General features: G+C 37.3%; 1 protein-coding gene and 1 long non-coding RNA gene across 2 annotated transcripts; both read right to left on the bottom strand.

Moving 5' to 3' along the window:
- Window positions 1-1,176: 1,176 nt before the first annotated feature.
- On the bottom strand, window positions 1,177-4,876 carry CPG15 (cuticular protein glycine-rich 15). The gene is given in 4 exon segments (NM_001173317.1): window positions 1,177-1,418; window positions 2,649-2,708; window positions 3,067-3,319; window positions 4,854-4,876. Coding segments are annotated over 4 exon segments (513 nt in total). The 5' UTR covers window positions 4,860-4,876; the 3' UTR covers window positions 1,177-1,224.
- An 8,403-nt stretch (window positions 4,877-13,279) lies between these two features.
- On the bottom strand, window positions 13,280-22,941 carry LOC134199857 (uncharacterized). The gene is made up of 3 exons (XR_009974507.1): window positions 22,704-22,941; window positions 21,746-21,861; window positions 13,280-13,529 (listed from the first exon to the last, which is right to left on the bottom strand). It is a non-coding gene; the product is annotated as an uncharacterized LOC134199857 (long non-coding RNA).
- Window positions 22,942-24,688: the final 1,747 nt, after the last annotated feature.

Genomic DNA, 24,688 nt, shown 5'->3' with positions numbered 1-24,688 from the left:
CGTGATGGAGGATGATGCGGCGGTTGCAGTTCTCTTTACGGAGTTCAGAAACGACCTGTGGCAAACAAATGCTAGCATAGCATTCTGCATTAACCGTTCTTTGTCCCTCAAGAGGAATAGTCGTAACATGGCCGGTTTTGGAGACAAACGTGGCCACCATTTTTTTTGCAACACTCCGTGAACGAACAATTTTTGTTGGCTTTAACTCATTTTCGAACACCCAAACTCGTGACTGGTTTTTTGTTTCGGGTTCGTACGGGTATATCCAGGATTCGTCACCTGATACAATGTTGTATACAGCATTTGAGAATCCTGCGTGGAATCTTTCGAGAGTTCTGACGCACCAAGTAACGCGAGTCGCTTTTTGCTCTTCACAGAGCGAATGCGGTATCCATCGGGAAAACAACTTTTTTACACCTAATTGTTCATGCAAGATTATTTGTATTTGACTCATGCCAATGTCTAAAGTTGCCTGAATTTCGCGGTATGTCACATGTCGATCTTCATCAATCAGCTTACGCACAGCATCAACGTTTTCTTGGGTGATTGCAGTTTTTGGACGACCTTGACGGGGATCATCACTGAGCTTGACACGTTCACGTTGAAACTCAGCAAACCAGCGATAAATTGTGGTTATGGATGGGGCTTCATCACCAAATGCAGAAATCATCCGGTCAACACACTGTTTTTGTGTTAAACCACTACGAAAGTCATAATAAATCATCGCTCTTGAATTTTCTCGAGTCAATTCCATTTTCTCAACGACTAAACAAGTTTGACAAAACCTCGTGACAAGACCGAGAATCTTTTTTTAAATAAATAAATGGTATTCGATTTTTAAAACCAAGGAGTTTTCAATTAAAAAGATTTTAATATGACAGGAAGTGACAGGAACAGTGGAAATATTCCATTCCCGATACTTTTAGTGCAGCCCTCGTACATGACATATCTGAATGATTCTCAATTTACTGGGCTACTAAGGCTTTTAGGATTAAATATTTTTTAAATGATAAATAAACCCATAATTTAGGTTTATTTAATTTAATTTTATATTTAATAATATTAATAAAGTTAATTTAATTTAGGTCAAGTAGTCAAAAGTTGTAGACAATATTTAAATTTGTAAAATGTACGCTTATGTATGTAGGGGATGTGGTAAGACAAGAAAAAAACAAATTAAAGGTATCACTGTATTTGTACTATGCTTGTTCGTCGTAATGAGGATCACCACCATCCGGAGGATCCACCGCCGCTCGACCAACCGCCGCTACCACCGCCGCTGGACCAGCCGCCGCCACCACCACCGAGTTTCCAGCCACCGCTGCCGCCGCCTAGTCCACCACCGCCGTAGCCTCCGCCGCCTCCGCTTTTCCAGCCACTGCTACCGCCGCCGCCGGACCATCCTCCGTGACCACCACCTACCATAAAACAATGTTTCTGAACGAGTTTTATCATAAAACAATCGATTAAGATGCTGAATTTAATAAAAAGTAGAAGATATTAAATATATTATTACTTGAAATTAAAATAAATAGTTATATATCGTAAATATTGCGTTAGGTTACGTTAGTACGACACTACGTCATCTGTTTCGTCGAAGAGAAAGATAATGCTTCACTCGTATTACGTCGCGACAAATTTGTGCTACATAGCGGCTTAATAACAGTATTTTGTGAACCCGGCCGAATTAAAAGTTTCACACATGCATTAACAGCAGCTTGGCCGTATTCCTGGCTGCCAGCGTCCTTGGAAAACGCTAACTACATGCAACATATTTACCACCAAGTGGAGAGTTCGCTCCACCGCTAACGCTTTGTTATAGGTTCACACTTCGATTCATACGATCGAGCGACCCAAACAAACGATCCGGCGAGTAGCAAATGGACTTTACAGAACACGAATTCTAAACTACTAAGGTAATGACTATGCGCGTTTTGTTGTTGCGAAATTCTTAATCTTGCAACCTTAGTTTTCCTTCGACATCGTAAGAGCGATTGGATGACCCTTCTAAGATGTTACTGTTACTAAATATAATCGTATAGTTCGTTGATGTGCAGTTAAAGCTAAAACTATGTTAGTTTCTTGGAACTAATCGGAAATTGTATTGGCAATGCCTAACGAAATATTTAGTTTAAATGTATCTATGAGTTTTTTACTTTTTAATAGTATTAGATGGGCAGATGAGTGCTAAGAGGTCCCGTGGCTCATAGACATCACTAAGCAAATACCGCCCCCTGTTTCGCGACAAAATCTGCAACTCTCAAGTGTATTCCAAATTGTAACACAAAAAATGCTCTTGCATTTTTCTTACGGTTATGTCACACGAGCATAATATGGGTTCTTGGTGTCAACTGGTCATTCTCACTCAAGAACATAACAGTAATGCAAGAAGCATAGTCAAACCGCTCTCTATCATGCATGATTCTTTTTGAAACTGCGTTTGAAGAAAGGTTTATTACAGGTTAAAGGTTAAGAAACGTTTTTAAAGGCATTCAGGAAATAAAACCATTCCTGACTAGGAGGTTACATGGAAAAAATGGACTCTTGGAATGCACTGGAGAAACGCAGTGATTGGATGGAATGGAACGGCTGAATTATTAATAATTTCAATGGATGTCAGATACTCGTATTTTAAAGATGAAACTTACCGAAGCCGCCGCCGCCGCCTCCGCCTCCGCCGGTGGTTATGATCTTGATGATCTTGACTTCTATTAGAATAGTGAGAGAACTATATTAAAAATACACCCATATTTTCAAACTTCACAACATATCAATAATGTAAGTATAGGTATATTTCTTATATTGTTATTTTTGAGCTATTTAGAGATATTGGTTTTCGTATAATAACTTCCTTGAATATTAGGAACTTGCTAAAACGATAGTATTTATCTCTAATTTAACGGATCAATATTGATTTTCATTCATGTTAGTTTAATATTAATTCCTTGAGCCTTGGAAACGGTTCCCTAACATCTTATGGTATCTGCGACATTTTGCCAAACAAAAAAAAACTATTGGTCCTTATTATTACGATTCTGGTAGCGCATAGTGTTGATTTAAACTTACGTCCACCACTTCCGCCGCCGTGTCCACCGCCGCCGTAGCCTCCACCACCACCGCCAGACCAGCCTCCACCTCCTCCGCCACTAGACCATCCGCTACTGCCACCTCCGGACCAGCCGCCGCCGCCGCCCGATTTCCATCCGCTGCCGCCTCCGCCGCCATATCCACCGCCACCACCGCCAGACCAACCGCCACCTCCACCGCCGATGAAGCCGGCATTTGCGGCTACGGCTAACGCCAACAAGCAAACGAATACCTGAAAAATAAAAATAACATTATTTGAAACAAGTTTTCCATAGTTAATATTTTTATGACAGATTCTTATTTTGTTTCAACAAAGTCACCGCCGCGCCGCCTATCGAAAATGCCAATTACATCGGCCTAATAAAATTTAATACCAATGGTGTCCGAATTAAAAACAAAAAATGAATTAAATACCAAGACATAATAGAATGCCTTTGTGTCTATTTGCTTTGATTAAACATTAATGTCTGAGTGGGGACCGATGATCAATATGGAACAAGTTGTGCAATAGTTCACAAGTATCTGCGTGATATCGAAAACGAAAAAATTGAAAGTAAGCTTATGTCGTGTGAGAATATACTTTAGTATTATACCTACATTTCTCAAATGAAATGAGGATGGGTTAATTCTGGTACCTTCACCTACACTTTGTCTCAACCACACTCAACTTAAATGTAAAAACTCTGTGGAGCTTACCTAAATCTGTTCATGAAATGTTTGTTTACATTTTATGTTTTATTCCTTTATCATTCTATCTAGTGTTGATATTAATGACTAACATTTATTTAATCAGTCATAGAAGAGGTATTGCAAAAACGCTAATATGAGTTTTCTATAGGTAGTTCGAACCATTTGGGGTAACTTCAATGTTACGAAGACACAAATAAAGTAATGAAAATTATAAATGAAAAATATATTTCATTTTAAAAAACATTTATCAAAACCATTTAGAATATTTTTAATACGGTTTTATTAGCTTCAAACGTATCTATGTTGGTAACGGAATCTTTGAACATGATTTTAACCCCCTTCAAAACGTCGGATTAACTCGAAATTTAGTATATTTATTAAGGACCGATGACAAATCAATATTTAAAAAAAAATTGAAAAAAAAAATTGAAATTCAACTAAAAAATTAAAAATCAATAATAGTTTAAAAAACCAACAAAATACGGTTTTTTAGAAAGTCCAACTAAAAAATAGAAAATAAATTTTAAAAATTTTTAATTAAAGATAGTGTAAGACAAAATGATTTTATTGTAAAAAAAGCGTGGAGTGGTTTTCAGGATATTAACAAAATAACCCTTCTACTCATATCAGTTCATAAAATATTTATAGCTACTGATACCATTGACCCCACGCTTTTTTAATAATCCAAAGGAGGTTAAATTAGTTCAACTATTTTTATAAAATGTAGTACGTTCTTCAGATAGTTTTTGATGAAATACATATTAAAAAAAGACATTCCGCTGTCATTAAATTAGAAGTATTTTAATTTAAATTTATTTTAACGATTGAACGACAGTTCTCATAACTTTACCAAGTTATTGTTAGTGCGCGAAAATGTTATGAGCTTTGATGTTACATAAATATCATTTCGAAACCTAATTACAACCAAGTTGGTATCCCAATTTTAATTCAAATAAAAGAAAAACAATTACAATGAATATTTTCTGAGATAATAATGTGAATGGGAAAAAATAATCAGCGATAAAGGCAACTAGTCTAGCACGGTATTCTTGTATTCAGGTATAAAGTGATATTACCTTCATGATGATGAAGCTATGTGCAAACTGCATGCTGGGAACTCGAACAAACCGCATTATATATTATGTGAAGCGGGCGTCTCCCACTCGCGGAGCTTCGCTCGCGGCCGCCGCGAGCCGTCAAGAGGAGAACGGAAGCAGTTCCGCGGTCAATGTGATGTAACCCATTGTCCCTTGGGCCATCAAGTTTCTGAGCATTTTAGTAATAGGTAAAAAATTACGGTACTGATTTTCTAAGTTCTAGATTAGTTCTAGATTACTACTTCAAAGATTAGTTCTAAGTTGAGGCTGAGGTGAGGCTGAGTTCCAAACCTCAAAAGTGGTGTTTAATAATTAATGCAATTAAAGTAACTCTAGTCTAACTAGTCTAATCGTCCTTAAAATATTTGTATTCAAAATTATAACGGCGTTCAAATTTTTAATAATTAATTATGGGTCAAGTATTTTATACCTATCTATAAGTAATTCAGTTAATCGATTGAGGTTTTTTAAAGGATATACAAATACTTCGTTCCTCGACGGTTTCTGAGGGCCCATGACATATCCTTCGAATGAGGTTCGCAGAGAATCCTCAGCTGTAGGCAGCGGCTTGAATGTGCCCTGGCTTTCGTGAGTGATGGTGATCACTGGAATGCTAAAATTTCAGTTTAAATTGGAACAAGATAGAGAAAAAATTAACACATTAATAACAGAAAATGCTACGAAGGTACCTAAATGAGGAGATGATTATCCACATGTGACATGACATACATTCATACCTACATGCAAAATTGTAGATTGTAAAATAGCCTGAATATTGCGTTCAGATGTGAAACATTGCAGTTTGCACTGAGACGCGTATGATGAAGTAATTGCTTTCCATTAGGTAGGTACATTAGTAACCATCCAGTGACCACGATCGAGATAAAAAACATAAGCTCTTCAGGTGACGGCCTTATTGACTAACAACTGAATTGTCTTGATTTTTTAACAAAAATGTTTGCGCAATTTACTTTATGTGTAGTAAATGTTGGTTACCGTAGTATATATAACCTAGGTACCGTGTTCAATCCGCTGATCATGTAGTATTGCTACCTAACATAAAGTAATTGGAAAGGTATTTTCTTGGATCATGAGGAATTCCCGGTTTCGACCTCCGTTTTGAGGGCCGGTAGCGGAGTACATTAGAGTCGATTCGATTAAAGCCTCCGGTCGCTCAATAGCACACGTCTAATACTGGGATAAGACCGAAATCAATCGAGTCGAGGCAAGGTTATGGGATTATCCTTTCGCCAATCCACTCCTACAGGACGCCGGACTGGAGGTCATCGACGCTAAAATCATTGGCCTCCTCGGGACTATCCGAAAACTATCTTGATGACCGTGACGTGCATCAGCAGAGTCAGAAGCAGTGTGGGTCACAGAGCGTGGCATATCCATTACCTGGTCGCACTTTCGTAAGACGCTAGCAGCGTATACACGTCTTATTCGGTTTCCCTTGCCGATCCCCAAACTGACATACGAAGGGAATCCTAGATGGTAGAAATATACCTGGACTCTTTTCCTTAAATTATTATTTTAATTAAATAATTATTTTATTTTAATTAATAATGAAAATAAATGTCGACAATCCTAGGTTCATAAAACCGTATTTTAAACTATAATTATAGAATTAAAATACGGATAATTAAGCCTACCAGACACCAAGAGGGCAAAAAGCCGTCGTCGTGGCCTAAAGGATAAGACGTCCGGTGCATTCGTATGTAGCGATGCACCGGTGTTCGAATCCCGCAGGCGGGTACCAATTTTTCTAATGAAATACGTACTCAACAAATGTTCACGATTGACTTCCACGGTGAAGGAATAACATCGTGTAATAAAAACCAAACCCGCAAAATTATAATTTGCGTAATCACTGGTGGTAGGACCTGTTGTGAGTCCGCACGGGTAGGTACCACCACCCCGCCTATTTCCGCCGTGAAGCAGTAATGCGTTTCGGTTTGAAGGGTGGGGCAGCCGTTGTAACTATACTGAGACCTTAGAACTTATATCTCGAGGTGGGTGGCGCATTTACGTTGTAGATGTCTATGGGCTCCAGTAACCACTTAACACCAGGTGGGCTGTGAGCTCGTCCACCCATATAAGCAATAAAAAAAAAAAAAAATGTAAACTTGTAATTGTAGCTTACGCTATTCATCTATTCATCTACCCTAAAAAGTATGTCGCAAATAATTCATTTTTTCTCAAATAATTAGAAAAACGTTCATGCCAAACATAAAAATTGAACAGTCGTTTTATGTTCAGAAAACACAATAGCCGGTCTAGTAGTGGTCATAACTGCATAACATCGATTTAAATTATTTTATATACCTACCTATCGATTTATATTCATATAATTTCACTTAAAAAACCTATGTTATGTTTAATTTGCAACCGGGGATTCCAAGCTTGCAAATTTATAATATGCAATTAACAAAATACGTCTCATTTTAGGTACTTTCTAAAATTAATAATCGCTTTATAAAAGACTTTGATGACGACACGGACGGGTTCATCCGTGGCGATCCGTTAAAATACGTAAATTTACTGCCGTGCCACTTCATTTTATTTGTAAAAAACTTCTTAAACCGCAAATAAAATAAATTACACAATTATCTATAACTGAATTTCTAACTTTTCTGTACATAAAAAAAAATCAGAATTCAGCTTAACAGTTGCTTATGGACTATTTAAGGACAATTTAAGGACTGGCAAACTCACATTTCATTATATACTTACTGATAATAAATTCTTACCACACATTTACAACATTTTAACTATTCTGCATTGACTGTTAATTATTAATGATTATTATTATTAATGATAAATTAGGTACTTGTGTAGTAAGTACACTGTAGTATCTCTACTGGTATGAAATCATTTTAAGCTTTAATTTTACATAATTTCCGATTATTCGTATATTTTACAATTTTCGTGGTAATTGACGACTGGCTAGCTGTAAAATCAGCAATGATAGATCAGTTTTAAAATTAAATACATTTTTTGGTTCTGTGGATGTTTTTTTTTTCTTAAATATAATGAATGAATGCCGAAAAAAATAATGTTTGTAATCATATGCATTTATTACATGTGAGATCATCGACGAACCTACATATTCAGTATGGATAGGTAGCAATTGACCTCCATGGATCACGACGTCCACTTCATAACGTAACCACACGTCCCTGATTGCGTTTCGGTGTTAGTAGAACCCGTCAAAACAATCACTTATATCGTTTCGATTAACTTTAGATTTAAACAAACTACAGTTTCCTCTAGCTTGTTCAAAGCAATATTTACATTCACTGCTAATAAACGTATCATAGTAAGAGCGTAGGTTAATGTTTTGGTTCAAAAGAGTTCAAATCGTCACTAGTGACATAACACATCCACATAATAATTTTATGAATGTGATTGTTGAACTATTAACGGTTAAATCGTCAGAAAGTCAGTATATCCCAAATGGCTCTGCAAGCAAAAATTGTTGAAGAAGTAATAATACCTAAGTTTTAGATATAAATTACATAACATTTATTTAAGAACTTCTTGTTGTTGAAGAACGTGATCGTATAAGTTTCTGTCCTGGTGAAACTAGAAAGGCCTCCGAGCCACCAGGAAAGGCTTAAGTTATTTTTTTAAATCTAGTGCCAAACGAATCTCCTTAAGTGACGTAACTACGACTTTAGAATATGAAACAGAAAGATTGCTTGTAATACTAACATGCATAATTTTTTTTATGGTTTTAATGACTGGAGATCTAATCCACGACCCACCTGGTGTAAAATGGTTAGCGAAGAACATAAGTATGAGGTCGATGTCTCAATCTTGTTGTCCTACTACATATAAAATACATGTAAGGTATAAGTTATATAATGAGACAAGATATTATTATTTTTCAGATATTTCTTCTTCTCAACCGTTTTCACTATTGGCAGAGTGGTCGTGGTCATCAGTTCAGGTGTTGGTGCGCTCTACAATACGTTCAGATATTTGATAACTTTGAAATTTGTTTGTTTGTTTTCATATTAATTTACTCTACTCTTTAACAGGATTAGGCTCTAGTAACCACTAAATCCTATCTGCTCTTTCGCCTATATACGAGATAATAAAAAAGGTGGCCAGCGGCATTTTTTTTCCTAGCTTTTCGCTGGTAGCCTAAGAGGCTATTGCAGCTACGCCCGGACGGGTAGGTGAGCTCACGGGCCCAACCTGAGAGAATTTGCTAATACTAGCCCTAGCAAGAGCAGTGCTTCTCAGAATCTACCACCGGCTCAGAATCGCGACCCTCTGAGGAGATCCGGTGAGAAACTTAGTAGGCTGTGTTTATGGGTTAGTTCGCTCTAACGAGGACGGTGACCGGTGCTCGAGAGGTCTAAAGGCATCAGGAGTGAGTCTGGGGTATAAGATATGTTTCGGACAACGGTGGATTTACGTTGCCCCGTCGAGGTCGTACGTGTATATTTTCACATTTTAAAATGTATGATGTATGCTGATGGAGTAAATAAAATACGTATTGATTTATTTAAGATCAAGAGGTCCGCACGTGAGCGTGTCTAGACCAACATAAGGAACGATTGCACTATTCTGCTTTGTTTTTTGTACAATGGGAATGAGTGCAAACAAACCATTAAAATTACTACATTTGTATGTGTGCATGCAACAGAGCCTCACGCATACTAGACATTTGTCTAATAGTCGAGTGCATTACGTTACATAAATGTTTTGTAATAAAATAGTTTGAACAGCCTGGCTTAAGTTTCAGAAACAGTACCTACTCCTCCTCCGCTGGTCGTGTGAAATTGTCCTATCTCTTGTTAGATCGCCAAAAGCCGAATGCAGTGAGAATTTGCTCTGACCAATGCGTAGACCTACAGGCAGGCAAGTTTTTTCCTAATATTGGTAATTGTCTTTTTGTTTTTCGAGGTTATCTTCGTTTCTCTTGGCAATATCTCCGAGATACTCCAGAATATATGACTAGTACTATTTATGTGTGCATAAATATATATTACTTAATTTTATTAATAATATAATATAAATAATAAATAAAACTATAATACATAGTTTGACGGTTTAATCTCTAATAAAATATTATGTTATCATTATTATTATTATTATTTTTGCTTTGGTGGGTGGACGAGCTCACGGTCCACCTGATGTTGAGTGGTTACCGGAGCCCATAGACATCTAAAACGTAAATTCCGCCACCTACCTCTTTACTGGTGGTAGGACATCTACCTACCTCTTTCTGCCGTGAAGCCGTAATGCGTTTAAGGGTGAGGCAGCCGTCGTAACGATACTCGAGACCTTAGAACTTATATCTCAAGGTCGGTGGCGCATCTACGTTGTAGATGTCTATGGGCTCCAGTAACCACTTAACACAGGTGGGCTGTGAGCTTGTCCACCCATTTAAGCATTAAAAAAATAATACGATATGAGTTCTAAGGTCTTAGTATAGTACAACGGCTGCCCCTTCAAACCGAAACGCATTGCTGCTTCACGGCAGAAATAGACAGGGTGGTGGTACCTACACGGGCGAACTCACATGACGTCCTACCACCAGTAATTACTAGTTATTTTCGAACTTTTTTCCTATCTAATAGTTGGTAGCCTAAGGGGCTATTCCAGCTACACACCTGGATAGGTAGGTAAGGTCACGGGCTCAATCTGAGAGAATTGCTAATTTATTTTCCCCTCCCTATTCGCTGGTAGCCTAAGGGGCTATTTCAGCTACGCCCGGACAGGTAGGTGAGCTCACGGGCTCAACCTGAGGGAATTTGCTAACACTAGCAAGAGCAGTGCTTCGCAGAGTCTACCCCTGGATGGGAATCGCGACCTGCTGCGAAGATTCGGCGAGAAACTCGAGGGGCTGTGTATGGGTTAGTTCGCTCTCGAAGTGCTTCGCAAGTTCTACCGCTGGATGGGAATCGCGACCCGCTGCGAAAATCCGGCGAGAAACTCAGTGGGCTGTGTTTATGGGTTAGTTCGCTTTAACGAGGACGGTGACCGGTGCTTGAGAGGCCTAAAACCACAAAGAGTGAGTCCGGGGGATCCAATAAGACATGTTTCGGGCGACGGCGGCTTTGCGTTGTCCCGTCGCGGTCGGATAAGAAATACTAATACTGGGCCTAGCAAGAGTAGTTCTTTGCTGAATCTACCACCGGATTCGAATCGCGACCCCCTGAGGAGATCTGGCGAGAAACTCTATGGATTGAGTCTATAGGTTAGTTCGCATGTCGAGTCGAGTTCGACGAGGACGGTGAACGGTGATTTTCGAACCTATTAGCCAATTACCGGATACTGGATTCTAGACTGTTTACTTTCAGAACTGAAATGATAATATCATTTATAATGACAATAAAAGATGCGATATTAAGCCGTAAAAGTGGTTTTAATTATTTCAACGACTCGCGAAAAACGAAGAAAATACTGATTTTATTTTACTTAAGAATGTCTTCAATTCGATTATGTTTTTAAAGAACTGATCTTAAGAGAAGGCGAGGTTGATGAGCATATTATGTGAGGGTCAAGTAAAAGGTTTAATTCTGTGCTTATTTTTATTAGTCCGTAGTAATGTGTTCCGGTTTGAAGAGTCGGATAGCCGAAAAACTTTACAACCGTAATGAGGCTTAGACCTCATGTCTCAAGGTCGATGGCGGTATTCAAATCGTAATAGTTCACATGACGATGGAGTAAAAAGACATAAGGCGAATAGAAAAAAATACATACCTTTCAAAGAAAAACTATCTTAATTTCTCAGAAAAATGGTGCACGTGGAATTTATGGAAATTATAAATACATTTAAGTGTTTGTAATAAGTAAATTAGAAAAAAAATTTGATTAAAATGCTGTTAAATTGATGTTATTGCGCATGCAATTTGCATTTTGTTTCAACATCAAACCTTCAAATCCAGTACTAATATTGAAGCATTATTTTATTGGTGCCGTATCATTTCGATGCTACGTGTCATTGCTGGCGCCATGGAACTCGAAGGGTCAAGGTCTCACAACGACCTGTGTTTGGCGTAAGGGGTATAATCATTTTAAGACGACAAAAGTTATTTTAACAGAGAATACGACACTGCAGTATCGACGCCCACCAATAAGAGGACAGTTGTCATGGACCGCAGAAACCACCTGGATGCAAACCGTATCTAATTACGATAGAAATATGTCCAAAAGACGGGCATTTATCCTTCCCTTGGAGGAGTTTTAGTCTAACAACTCTCACATACCGTGCTTGTACGTTGCGGATGATGATGCGCAGATGTCCTTCCGAAGCCAAAAACTTTCAAATATATTAGAATATTCGTTGATATACCTACAATATGACTATAGAACTCTAATCGGATAGTATGATAGGCATCATAAATAAATAATACCTTCACGTCAATTCGTTAATCAGAACCGTGGCTTGTTCATGGTCGCGCTTCATATTTGTAAGATCTTGTAGTGGCGATAGTAATTAAATACAACAATTTACTTTAATTATAAAATTTGTACTTACTTTCGAGAATGGGTAATCGTGTTTTATCATGATATGAATTCGTAATATTTCTATGAATTATTTAAATATAATATTTTAATGTTTTATAAAACGGTAAGCATGGCCCATGAATAGGAAACTAAGACGGTCAATGTACGCAACATGTACATATCTACTACCGATAATATTTTGATTTTGTAGGAAATAGTTGGGAAAGTACCTACGATTAAGACTTATTATTTATTCGTAGTAAAGTACTTAGTTAAGTATGTTGTATGGAACATGAAAAAAAAACCATCGGGTTTCTCATTGCTTTATGAGTTGACAACTATCGTTTGCCTTTAGTTATTCTGAAAATCTATTGATCTGGATTCATTTCCAATAATTCGACGTATCATACGACGTTCCACTTTTTTTATTCCACAGGAACCAGTAGCAGAGGATTTTACCGATTAAAATCTTTAGTCTCAGCAGGTTTGTTAATTTCGGTCGCAGCTCCGCGTGACTTTGATGAGTAGGGTTCTGTGTTCATCATCAGCCCACCGATGTCGATGTCAACTGCTGAATATAGAACCCTGCAAAGATTAGACCTAGTAGCCTGGTCCAGTACGTCATTCCAGACTCCTTTATTTGTGGCTTTCTCCTTCCGGTTATTGACACCAACTCCTTTGAGGCCCTGCTTTACACCATCTAAACATCCGAGTTAGACCCTGACACGATATGTGCGGCCGTTCATTTTGCTGCATAGTAGTTGTTTCAGCATTCTGGTTTCTTCCATTCTAATTACATGTCCTGCCTCTCTTAGGTGTCCAATTTTAATATTTTTTATCATATTGGCTTCCTTGCAACAAATATGTTACAACTCGTAAAAATCATTAAATACCATTTAATAAAATTAAATTTAATCAATAAAACTCTTAACGTATAAAATGAGCAATCTTAACCAATTTATTAACTTTAAATAAATATATTATTTAAAACATTATCACAATGAAAAAGCGCAATGACTTTTTGTCTAATCCAATCAAGAGTCTGTTGTTCATTTGTGCAAGATTACAGTAGAATTAAATTAAATAATTCAAAAATTTCTTCAAGGCCGCATGCATATGTGTATTCTGAACGTCCAAAGCTTGCTTGCTGTTTGGCTATTACCGGCGAACTGGATTGGCCATGATCTTAAAATGAAACGTTTTAATTTAACAAAAGAATGTTTTTCTTTGTCTTACAACTATTTTTCATAAATCGATACACTTTTTTTGATCAGGAGGTAATCGCCTGATTACACATGCGCATTGGGAGCGGTAGACGGTGCATTTTGGAGTTGAACAGTCTCAAGTAGCTTAAACTATTAGACAACAACCCGAACATCAGGAGTTATCCGAGTCTGGCTGGAAGTAGGATGACGCATTTCGCGCGCAACGCATGTTTCCTCACAACTCTACTACCAATATGTCGGTGATCTGCCTAAAGTCAGCCTAGACGGCGCCGGCAATATGTACCTACCCCCGAAATGCCATGCTGGGTCAAAACCAGCTTGGGTCCTTGGAAACCCAAAAACATAGGTAACTCAAGTATAATCTCATGCTTTCTTAAATTCCTTATGATCATAATTCGACTATTCGAATGTATGGGTACGTGTTTTGTGATTTTCGCTTATGTTTTTTTATTGCTTCTGTTAACAGGCGACGGTCACCCGAGGGAAAAGCGGTGACTGTCACTTAAGGACGTCAGCAATTTTAGGGATACAGCTAAGCCGCTGCCTATTGCTAACTCTACTCGGTTGATGAATACATGGCATAGCATTTAGGAAACTACGAAAACTAATACCAAGTACCTACATTACAAACAGTTCCCACTTCAGTTCACACAACTGCATTCCCACATTACAATTTCAGTTATTTTAATCGATTGGGATGATTTACCATATACCTACTGTTTTTTTTTTATTTGTCTTTTTGTTAATTTATATTAATTTAACTTATTTTATTGTGCAATTTACAACACGTAATACCAACGAAGATGACTTTGAATGAACGTCTTACGCCATGTGGAGGCTAAAATTAATTGTATAGCATAGCGTATTTCTAAGATGTTTTGAATATTTTAATAAAACCGAAGCATTATTAATTATCATGTTGTTAATATTATCGAATATTATAAATGTTTTGTGTAATATGTGCATTCGAATTGCTTTATGTTATGGAGAAATAATTTTAATTAAAAAATAAATACATTATAATATATGTATACATATGTACCTACTTACGTAATAGGTATTGCATATATTAAGGTGCTTATAATGTTCTTTCACAATTATATTTTAATTATTAACAGCCATTGAAGCCCGGTCACACTCCGTAGTGACTTTAGCTTATTTTATGAAAAGTATTGTTTAAAATATATGTATAATGTACATAATATTCCCTGAAATACTAACAGCAACTGTAATAAGTCTCAGCATAATCGAATGGTTTAGGAAAGTGTATAGGACAAGCACACTTACAATTATTTTTATTTACATAGATTATGCGTAAAGCTCAAACAAATTAATAGTCATAATAATACCTAGCTGTGCCCACGTCTTCGATTAAATAACATGTTGAATTAGCAAATATAAATAGAAAACAAAAAGCGAACCAATAAAATAATAAATAAAAACAAATATAATATATTAGTGATATTAGGTACAGAGAGTGTAAAAAGTTATTGGTACGCTTAAAAGAGATTCTTTTTCACCCTACCTATTCGGTGGTAGCCTAAGAGGCCATTTCAGCGCGCATTTGCTAACCCTAGCCCTAGCAAGAGAAGTTCTTCGCAGAATCAACCGCCGGGTCAGAATCGCGACCCCCTGAGAAGATACGGTGAGAAACGTGTGAATGTGTTGTGTGGGTTAATTCGCTCGTCGTACTCTTCGTCGTAATCGAAAAGTTCAACTGGCCATGCGAGAAAAGCTGATCGAGACATTTATGCTTGCGAGCCCAAATCTGCTCTTGCACATCATTGCGAAACGAACACGCGAATTACACGCATTTTAATCTTAATGGGAAGTTGTTTGGTGTAAGAGGTATTTAGGGTAACAAAACGTAGTCGCAGGCGTCATATCCCGTCGCGTCGGTACGACTATCACTCATTGCAGAGCAAGAACTTTTAGCTGAGTACCAGAAGATAAGGTAAAAGCACCTATTACGGAGGTATTTCGCAAAATTTGAAAGTAAGAAAGAAAAATAAGCATTTGTAAGTATTTCTAAAGATGGAAAAAATTTTCATCGTCAAAAATGGAATTTAAATTTCGTATTACTGTTGAGTCTATGTTTATTTTCTAGAAATTACTTATTTAAAAAAATGTTTTAAATAGCCGGGTCGATTTTCCCTAATACGGAGGTATGATTGAGGTCAGAGCCTATTACTGCGGTAGACGGTTCCTAATACAGAGGGTCAGAAATTATATTTATTAAGTTCCGAACATATAATATTTATTAAGTAAATAATATAAATGTGAAGAACTTAAATTGTAAGTTTTGGATTAATTGACCACTTTTAATGAAATTTATAATACAAATGTACCTAGTAAGTATAACAGTGCATTCACACAGGTCGGCTCGGAAAGAAGAGTACATTTTTAACGCCGTTAAAAGTGATTTGGATTGTATTTTAACATGAGAATTCTAGGGAGTTTCGAATGTATACACATAAATAAAATTGGAGTGTCTGTTTGTAATATTGAAATAACCGCTTTTTACTACATGCATATAAATATATATACGGTACATACACCAAAATAACATTTTTTACAATTTTTGTCTGTCTGTCTGTTTGTTCCGGCTAATCTCTGGAACGACTGGACCGATTTTGACGAGACTTTCACTAATAGATAGCTGATGATACAAGGAGTAACTAAGGTTTTTTAGACTTAAAGTTAATGGTAAACTTAAGGTAAGTGAAGTTTTCGGCTCAATTCAGACATCGGTGGCAACGGCCGGCAGCGATGCGAAGGCCTACCCGATCTTGTGGACCGAATGGTAAACAGTCGACGTCGCCCTAAGCACGTCATTACGGATCTTCCCGATCCATTAACGGTGTCTTAGGTACCTCAAGCACCGGTTACCGTCCTCGCCGAACCCGTCGCTTGCGATGAAGAACTCGAAGAAGAAATCAACCTATAGACGCAGCCCACTGAGTTTCTCACCGGATCTTCTTAGTTGGTCGCGTTTCCGATCCAGTGGTAGATTCTTCGAAGCACTGCTCTTCGTAGGGTCAGTGTTAGCAACACTCCCGGTTTGAGCCCCATGAGATCATCTACACGTCAAGGGGAAGCTGAAATAGCCTGCCAAGGCTATCAGCATTGGTAGGAGAAAAAAAAGGTGCGAAGAGCACTTTCAGCTTTGAAAGAATTTTAAACTTTATCTACATTGTTTTATAGATCAGTATCGCTTGAAAGGATAAAAATGTTCGGTGGATGATGCGGCGGCCGCTGCCACTGCTGTCTGAATAGAGCTATACATATTTAAGATGAACAAAATAGAATTACTTAATGGTAAATTTATTGAGGACTGCTTAGGAACAAACAAACAAAGCATTTGCTTGACCATCTGTGAATGTTTCACAGATGGTCATCTGTGAATGTAAACAAAAGATAAGAAAGTTTAATAGTTTTATGAATGAGTCTTTGTGCCTTTACCGACTCAATAGAAATATCTGTACGGGATTTCTGGGAATCTGTCATAAATGGTTCATAAAAACAAATCGCTATACCCGAAATTGACGCTATAGTATCCAAAGTCACTCTTACCGAATGAATTTCTTAGGAAAGTATGCTTTAAATTCAAGGGACGTAAGTTCGACGTTGCTATAACCGAGGTCGTTATTAATGAAATCCACTGTATTTAATATATTTAAATAACCTTTCACTTGTACACTATTCCCCTCTTATACATCGTATTTCTCTCTGAAAAGGGTTTGCTGGAAGAAAACTCATTAAGAGTTAAGCTCGCCTTTGTACATAGTATTTAGACATTCTTTAAATCTGTTTTTATTGTATTATCTTTTTGTGTAAAATAAGTATAAATAACCTTTCTATTATTTCTATGGAATCCTAAAACTTGTAATTTTATGTTCTATGAATATGACCGTAATAGGAGATCATAGAACCTAACACAGAGTTACCTGGAAATAACTACCACCGTAATAGGAAAACTACTCGTATTTTTTTAATCCTAATTCTGACCTATCAAAATTTCGATAAACAAAGAATGTAAATACTTAATCAAACGATAACAGTTTTTTGGCCCAGATGTGTAAAACTCAAGTCAACAGTTATACAAAATAAATGATTTGTGATTAATTAAAATACACCTTCCTATTTTTACCCCTTTTAAGAAACCAACGTTTTGCACTCGACAGTTTTCATATTTAACTAGATTTTTAATGAATAATACATACCGCAGAATATGGTTTCTAATTTACAAGATTAATAATTATTCCAACTAAACTTGGAACTAATTCAATAACTTAATAAATTGAAAGTTATAAACAATTAAATATGCCCAGTATATTTCCTATTTCGGAGTTATACCACCGTATTAGGATTGATCTATAAAATTCGTACCGTATTACGGCGGTATTTTGTTACTGATTTTTTGAGTAAAAAATGAGTTACATATATGAAACAAGCTATTTAAAAAGTAAGTATAATAGTAGGAAAATGCTATAAATAACACATTAACAAAGTTGAACGACTTATTAATACAAAAAACTTAGTTTCTAAATATTAGTGTACTTATTTTTTTGTTCCGCGTTTGTATGGAAACTCCTCCCACGTTGATGCCGTGCTACAAACTGATAGATCTTGTAGTGTTGTTTATATGCTACACTTGAAAATGTCAGTTATGTTATGAAGTAATAGATTTAGAATAAATAGATTCCGTTTTGGTGAGCTTAAACTGAATAAAACAAGAATAAATGTCGAAAATAGAAATACCACCGTAATAGGAAGCGATTTTGACTACCGCCGTATTAGGAGCTTTTACCTTAGTTTTTTGGTAGGCTTAGACTTCTCACATGCATCATAGGCACACCAACTTAAAAATTGTAAGATAGATTGTTTAAATTATTATATATTAAATATACATGAAAATCCAGATGCAGACAGACAATTAAACAAATCAATTATATACTCGTAGAATAGAGAGAAATTTATTCAACACTTTCACCTTTGACACCTGATTATATTATAAATTGACATTAATTCTTGTAGTTGGATCGTTGCAAGACCTCAAAACAGCTCGTTCAGAAAAAAAATTACGTAAGTTTATATTTTAATGAGGACTGTTTGACCCGAATTTTGAGGTTATTTTTTCCGTCTGTTTTTATTTACAGGAGAAAGTCAACTGATCCCGGGTCAACTGGTCAGAGGAACGCGGTCTACCATCACCCGGTTTCCTATTACGGGCAAGCGCGCCGAGCACGCCACGCCTTGGTCCCCCCCCCCACACAAAGCGGGTGGATCCCGAGGCTCTTAGGGTTCCGGGTCAAGGATGGGATCCCGGTCCTGACCCCCTGCACGGTGGGGGCGGATTTCTGCGTAGTAAGAAGAGCTTTGCATCACTCGCCCCGCTGCCTTTTTTGGCGAGATGGTGCACTCGCAGAAGTCGAGCATAGCCATCCAGGACTCGTCGCCGCCAAGCATCGACGCCACGACGCCAGGCAGCGACAAGTCCGATCCTATCTTTGCGACTAGAACACTCCCAAGCGGGGCAGACAGCTAGTGTATGTTTCGCCGTGTCCAGGTCGTGTCCACAATGGTGGTACTTCGTCGTCGGGTCAGTTCCTATCCGGTGCAGGTACTTCCTGAAGCATCCGTATCGGGTCAGCATCTGCACCAGACGAAAGGTCCTCAGACCGGACGAGACGTCCTTTGTCACGATTCACTCAGTCATCAAGGACCGGGTAAACCGCCTCGACGGTCCGTAGACCCCACGTGGGATTGGCCAGCCGCCTCGACCACGGCTCGAGCATGGACCACCAAGAATGGGCCTTCCGCGCCCGTAGTTCACTTATGGGGAGACGCGCCACGGCCAGAGCACGAAGCTCGCTGTGTCACCGATAATCGGCAGCGAGCAACTCCGCCTCCAGCTTCCATGGCGGCGTCTCCGCTAACACATACGCCGCCTCGAATGAGACAGTGCCATATTTAGGTTTGGCTGGCTACACATCTTTATCAATTTCAACAAACAAATCGGAAAACTGTTTAACATTTGGACAATTGCCTATTCTCGCCTCCATATTGACCACCATTGCGAAAATTGTAATGCGCTTTGCCATGGGTTTGTTATTTTGCCTAATATCTTGTAACGTTCTTCAACGTTCTCACAGCTTCTACTGCTTTTTTGTGTAATATTCGTGCATATCCCATACAATTCCACATATATGTTAATACGCTTTTATTAGCTTTAATTGCTACCAGGCGACGGGGCAACGCAAAACCACCGTCGCTCTAAGCTTGTCCTACCATATACTCCCGACCCCCTATCGGTGCTTTTAAGCATTCCAAGCACCGGTCACCGTTCTAGTCCAACTCGTCGAATGCGAGGCTTAAAGCTAAAAAGGTACCACAGGAAAATCAGTAAAAAAATTTTTTGTTCAAAGCTATGTAACGAAAAATTAAGGAACGTATGTTTTTTCATCTACCTATAGTAATATATAAATCTACAGTGGTTTTTACGGATGATCCGTTATAACTACTGAATCATGCATCCGATTGACTTGAAACTTGGTATCCATGTCGAAAATACATGTACTTAATGGATAGGCTAATATTTATATAAGTGTTGGACACCCTAATAATAGTGATAATAAATAATAATGTTAATCTTAATGCCCAGTGAAGCGGGCGAATACGGCTAATAGGCACTACATAAGTACCTACCATTTTGTTACATATTTCTTCGAGTAAATACAATAAAGACATCACGAGTCACGACTTAATAGTCTCATGTTGGTACTATTTTGGTAGTTTGCGCGATCTGAATGCTGTGTTTCAATGATAAAACCAACATTTCACAAGATTCTACCAAGTACCTATAGAGTTTGCGAGGGTCATTGTAATTACAATCATGTGAATTGTAGAGATATGTAATCCTTTGCCGTTCTGGGATTTAGGTTAAATGAAATCATATCTTATGAAAAAAAAAAAAAAAACCAGTGGAATCACTTAGGACGTTTTGTGTGTGTGTAGTGCCGATATAATAAGTAACGATGATTATCAAGAAGAAAGTACCTACACATTTCTTAGTTTCTTTGAGATGGTTAAAATTACTTTTGTTATCTGCCTTCAAAAAGAACAGTGTTATAAATTCGACTGTTTTTATGTGAACCTTAGAAGTTTTTCTAGGTGAACCAATATTGAAGATTTTTATTTATTTGAAGGATAGTGCTATCTACTCATGCGGTTCCATTACAATTTTATCAAGATTTGACCAGTAGTTTTTGGCTTATCCCTTTTTTTGTTTTTTTTTATTGCCCTAGTAGGCAGACGAGCACACGGCCCACCTGATGGTGAGTGGTTACCGTCGCCCATGGACTTCAGCAATGCCAGGAGCAGAGCCATACCGCTGCCTACTATTTTTTTAACGCTGGGAAATCCCTTTACGGATACCCGGTCGAGGGGGTAACAGACAGGGCTATATCGGTCTCCGGCGCCTTCAGAGAAGAGGAAGACTGAGGTCCTCCTCCTTCTCCAATTCCTCTCAGGAACACCTTGAAAAGACGCGCGAGGCACCCGCCCCGCAGAACCGACTACCGACTAAACCCCATCGAGCTCCACTACACTAATCCCATTTTAATTTGACGTCTACATCAAGTCATCTTATAAAGAGTACGTAAAGGAAAGTAACTTTTAAAACAATCATGTCGAAGCTACAGAAATCGCTTAACGGGTAAGAGGGGCCAATTCCTGCCAACAAACACTTAATTGCCAACAGGTATTTAATATCTGTATTTATTTAAACGTATGTCTAGGCAGCGGCTTGGCTTGCACCTGGCATTACTGAAGTCCATGGGCGACGGTAACCACTCACCATCAAGTGGGCCGTATGCTCGTCTGCCTACAAGGGCAATAAATAAATAAAAGAGTATATCAGACTCTAGTTCCCACGATGACTGCGTGTATTTTGTTTCCAATTGTTAAAGTATATCTTTTTCACTTTCACTTTGCCATTGGTATCTTTTGCTAACAAGAGCACGTCCTATGTAGTTAGATTATAGTAGATACAGTATAAGATATGGGCCTCGAATCATCTTGGTAATACAAGGAGAACCCAAGATGTTTAACATCAATACGAAGGTTATTCGACGGGTTCGCTTTTCATTAAAAAATAACAACTTTTAATATTACCTGGAACTTCAATGGTACTTCAAATATAATTTATTAATTTTCTCTATCTATTCGCTGGTAGCCTACGAGGGTAATCCAACTACGCCCGGACGGGTAGGTGAGCTTACAGGATCAACCTAAAAGAATTTGCTAACACTAGCCATAGCAAGAGCAATGCTTCGCAGTATCTACCACCACATCGGAATCGCGACCCACTGAGCAGATCCGGCGTAAAACTCAGTGAGCTGTGTCTATGGGGGTCAGCTGTAGTTACACAAGTCGTTTTTTCGGGAGAACCCCTAATGTTTATAAATAAATGTTAGATGGAGAGGTACATAATTATACAGATAGAAGATAATTATAATTGTTCAAACATGATTGTTCTTTCGAACGTGAGTTAGTCATTCACTTCATTCACATTTCTCAAGCAAGTTGCAACCATTGTGAACGATTGTTGGTTGTATTTATACTGTAGCCAATTTTTGTACGCTAGTTGTGCTTACGTTAGCCAATTATAAGTATAATAAAATAATCATATTTGGTTTAGAAATTGAAAACTTTGCAAAACCAACCAAAAACAAAACAAAACCAAAATAAATCAACAAACCTGAAAAGCAGCCGTATCAGTTACTTAAAACCTCGCCACAAGGGGCATTTAACATAATTATCTATCTACCTATCTTACAGCACAAAAAATAAACTCGCAGTTTTTTATAATTTATCTTCTTGAATGAAAAAGACGCAATTTATTACCAATTCAAAATTGAAAATGTGTTTTTGAAAACCTTGATGGTTTAGAAGTTGCAACTGACTTATATAACCTCGATAGAAACCACAATTAAATTATTTCGACATCTAGTTTAACTGTTCTGAAGATGATGTGCGTACTCGTGCTTATAGGCTCTACGTACACATGTTGACGCGCGTCCTGAATACTTATCTTGTTTTAAATGTGACTAAATACAAATTATTCACTTACTGCTACACTCTGTGGGGTCACGGAATGATTTTAATTACGGTCACGACCTTGTCATTATTTGTTTATTTATTTATTCTAAAACCAACTTTGAACAATTTGATTTAGCTAGATACGATTATAATTTATTTACAAATGATAGTGAACATATTGCATATTTGTAGGGTACAAATTTTAAACTAGCCGGTGTCGCAAACTACAAGACAGGCGATCATTTTGCTGCCCGGAGAAAGGATTGATTATTGACTAGTAAAGCAAACGTCATTATAGTGCACGATATTGTATTACGTTGCATAAACACAACTTTAAAAGGGTAACGTTTCTTAATAAGGCTTATTGGGTAAATCGATCTGTGAGTGTATGTACTGCTCTATATAATCTAATACTTGATTATTATTATTCACTATCGAGTTTAAGAGAGAGTTTGAGTGGCGTTTAACCCATGCTCATGTACTCCCGTTTTCTGTCTGAATGACTCGAGCTAATATTTTTTACAACATATTATTCTAGTATCTCTACCGTCGGTAGTCCGTTCTTTTTCAATATTTAGTATCATTATTCGAAACCATTTGAAGTTGCCATTTTAAATTTTAATTAAATTAGTTACCTATTTTTATTTTAGTTTAGGTATATTATTTATTCAGTTAATTAAATTAATTAAATTAAATTTCCCCTTTATTCCGCAATTTTCTCTTAAGATAAGCAAATGGTTGCCGTGGTTATTATCCTTGTTATTTTATGATTTTTGCCCCTGTACTATACTTAATTGCAGAAATTAAAATGTTACTAGAATACATCTCTCTTTCTCCTTCTCTTTCAGTCCACAGGCGTCGACCGCTAGACATACTTAATTAACAATAAAATGATACTTGTTTTTAAGAATTTAATGATAAACTGTTTATATTGGTTATGGCCCGATACGAATAAAAAAATAAGACTACATTAACCAGTTAATGGAAAAGTAATTTTATCGAGCCAGGTATTATTTTATCAATGGCTTTGTGTGCCAATGAGGTAGCAGCCGGTGGGTAGGTACTCCTAACGTGCACTACCGCTATTATTCAAACAGAGTAGTGGACGAATTTGTCAAACAAAGTAAGGAAGATAGGTTGGTGCTAGGGAAGACCTACTATCTCATCTATTCATGTGATTGAAAATTAGGGGTGTAGTATATGTAGAATCTTTCATTGGTCGCTATTCTCGTTTGTATCCTCTGATTTATGACCGAATATTATCGCATAGTGATTTCTTGATTTGAACCTTTTATTTGAACATATAATCAGTGTTGCACACTAATATTTAAAAAAAAAAAATAATGTTGACGGCAAACCGAAAGTCTGATCACATAATTTTATCCACATCAGCTGTAATCATTATACCAGTGAATGAAGGCCGAATGAACGGACGCGATTAGCCCATCTAATTCGTTTACAACATAAATTGTGATCTATCATTAAAAGTTATCTTGTTTTCAGGGACATAAGTAAAATTGATATATACAGAGGCGTTTCTGTGTTTGCGACTTTATGAGCAGTGGCGTACCTATGGGATGGCAGAGCGGGCAAAACCTCGAATATATTAAGTGTATAATCTATGGGCAAAACGCCACGGGTACGTGGTCTGAGGGGCTGCGATTTCAAAGTAAATTAACATTTACTAAGTAACTTAACAACTTTAAGAAATATAAAAACAAATAAAAATTTACAAAATTTAGTAAAGATTATAAATTTAGATGTTAGATGAAAGTTAGATGTAACTAAAGATCATATCACATATACTTTTTTATAAATTATAAATATGTATACGTATGCATGCATTCGAAAATCAAATTTATTAGATAGGTATATAACTAAAGTGCACATAATATTAGTAATAGGTACCATTGAGTGCTAAATACTTCAGTGATTTATTCAATTAAAGTACGTGACCAGTTTACTCGGGTCTTATCCAATGAATTTGCCAAGATCCTCAGATGGTACAACTATGCC

Source organism: Bombyx mori, chromosome 12, assembly GCF_030269925.1.
Source record: "Bombyx mori chromosome 12, ASM3026992v2".
NCBI classification, from domain to species: Eukaryota; Metazoa; Arthropoda; class Insecta; order Lepidoptera; family Bombycidae; genus Bombyx; species Bombyx mori.
The sequence above is the reverse complement of the archived record's forward strand: the minus strand, read 5'-3'. Positions and strand labels throughout refer to the sequence as shown.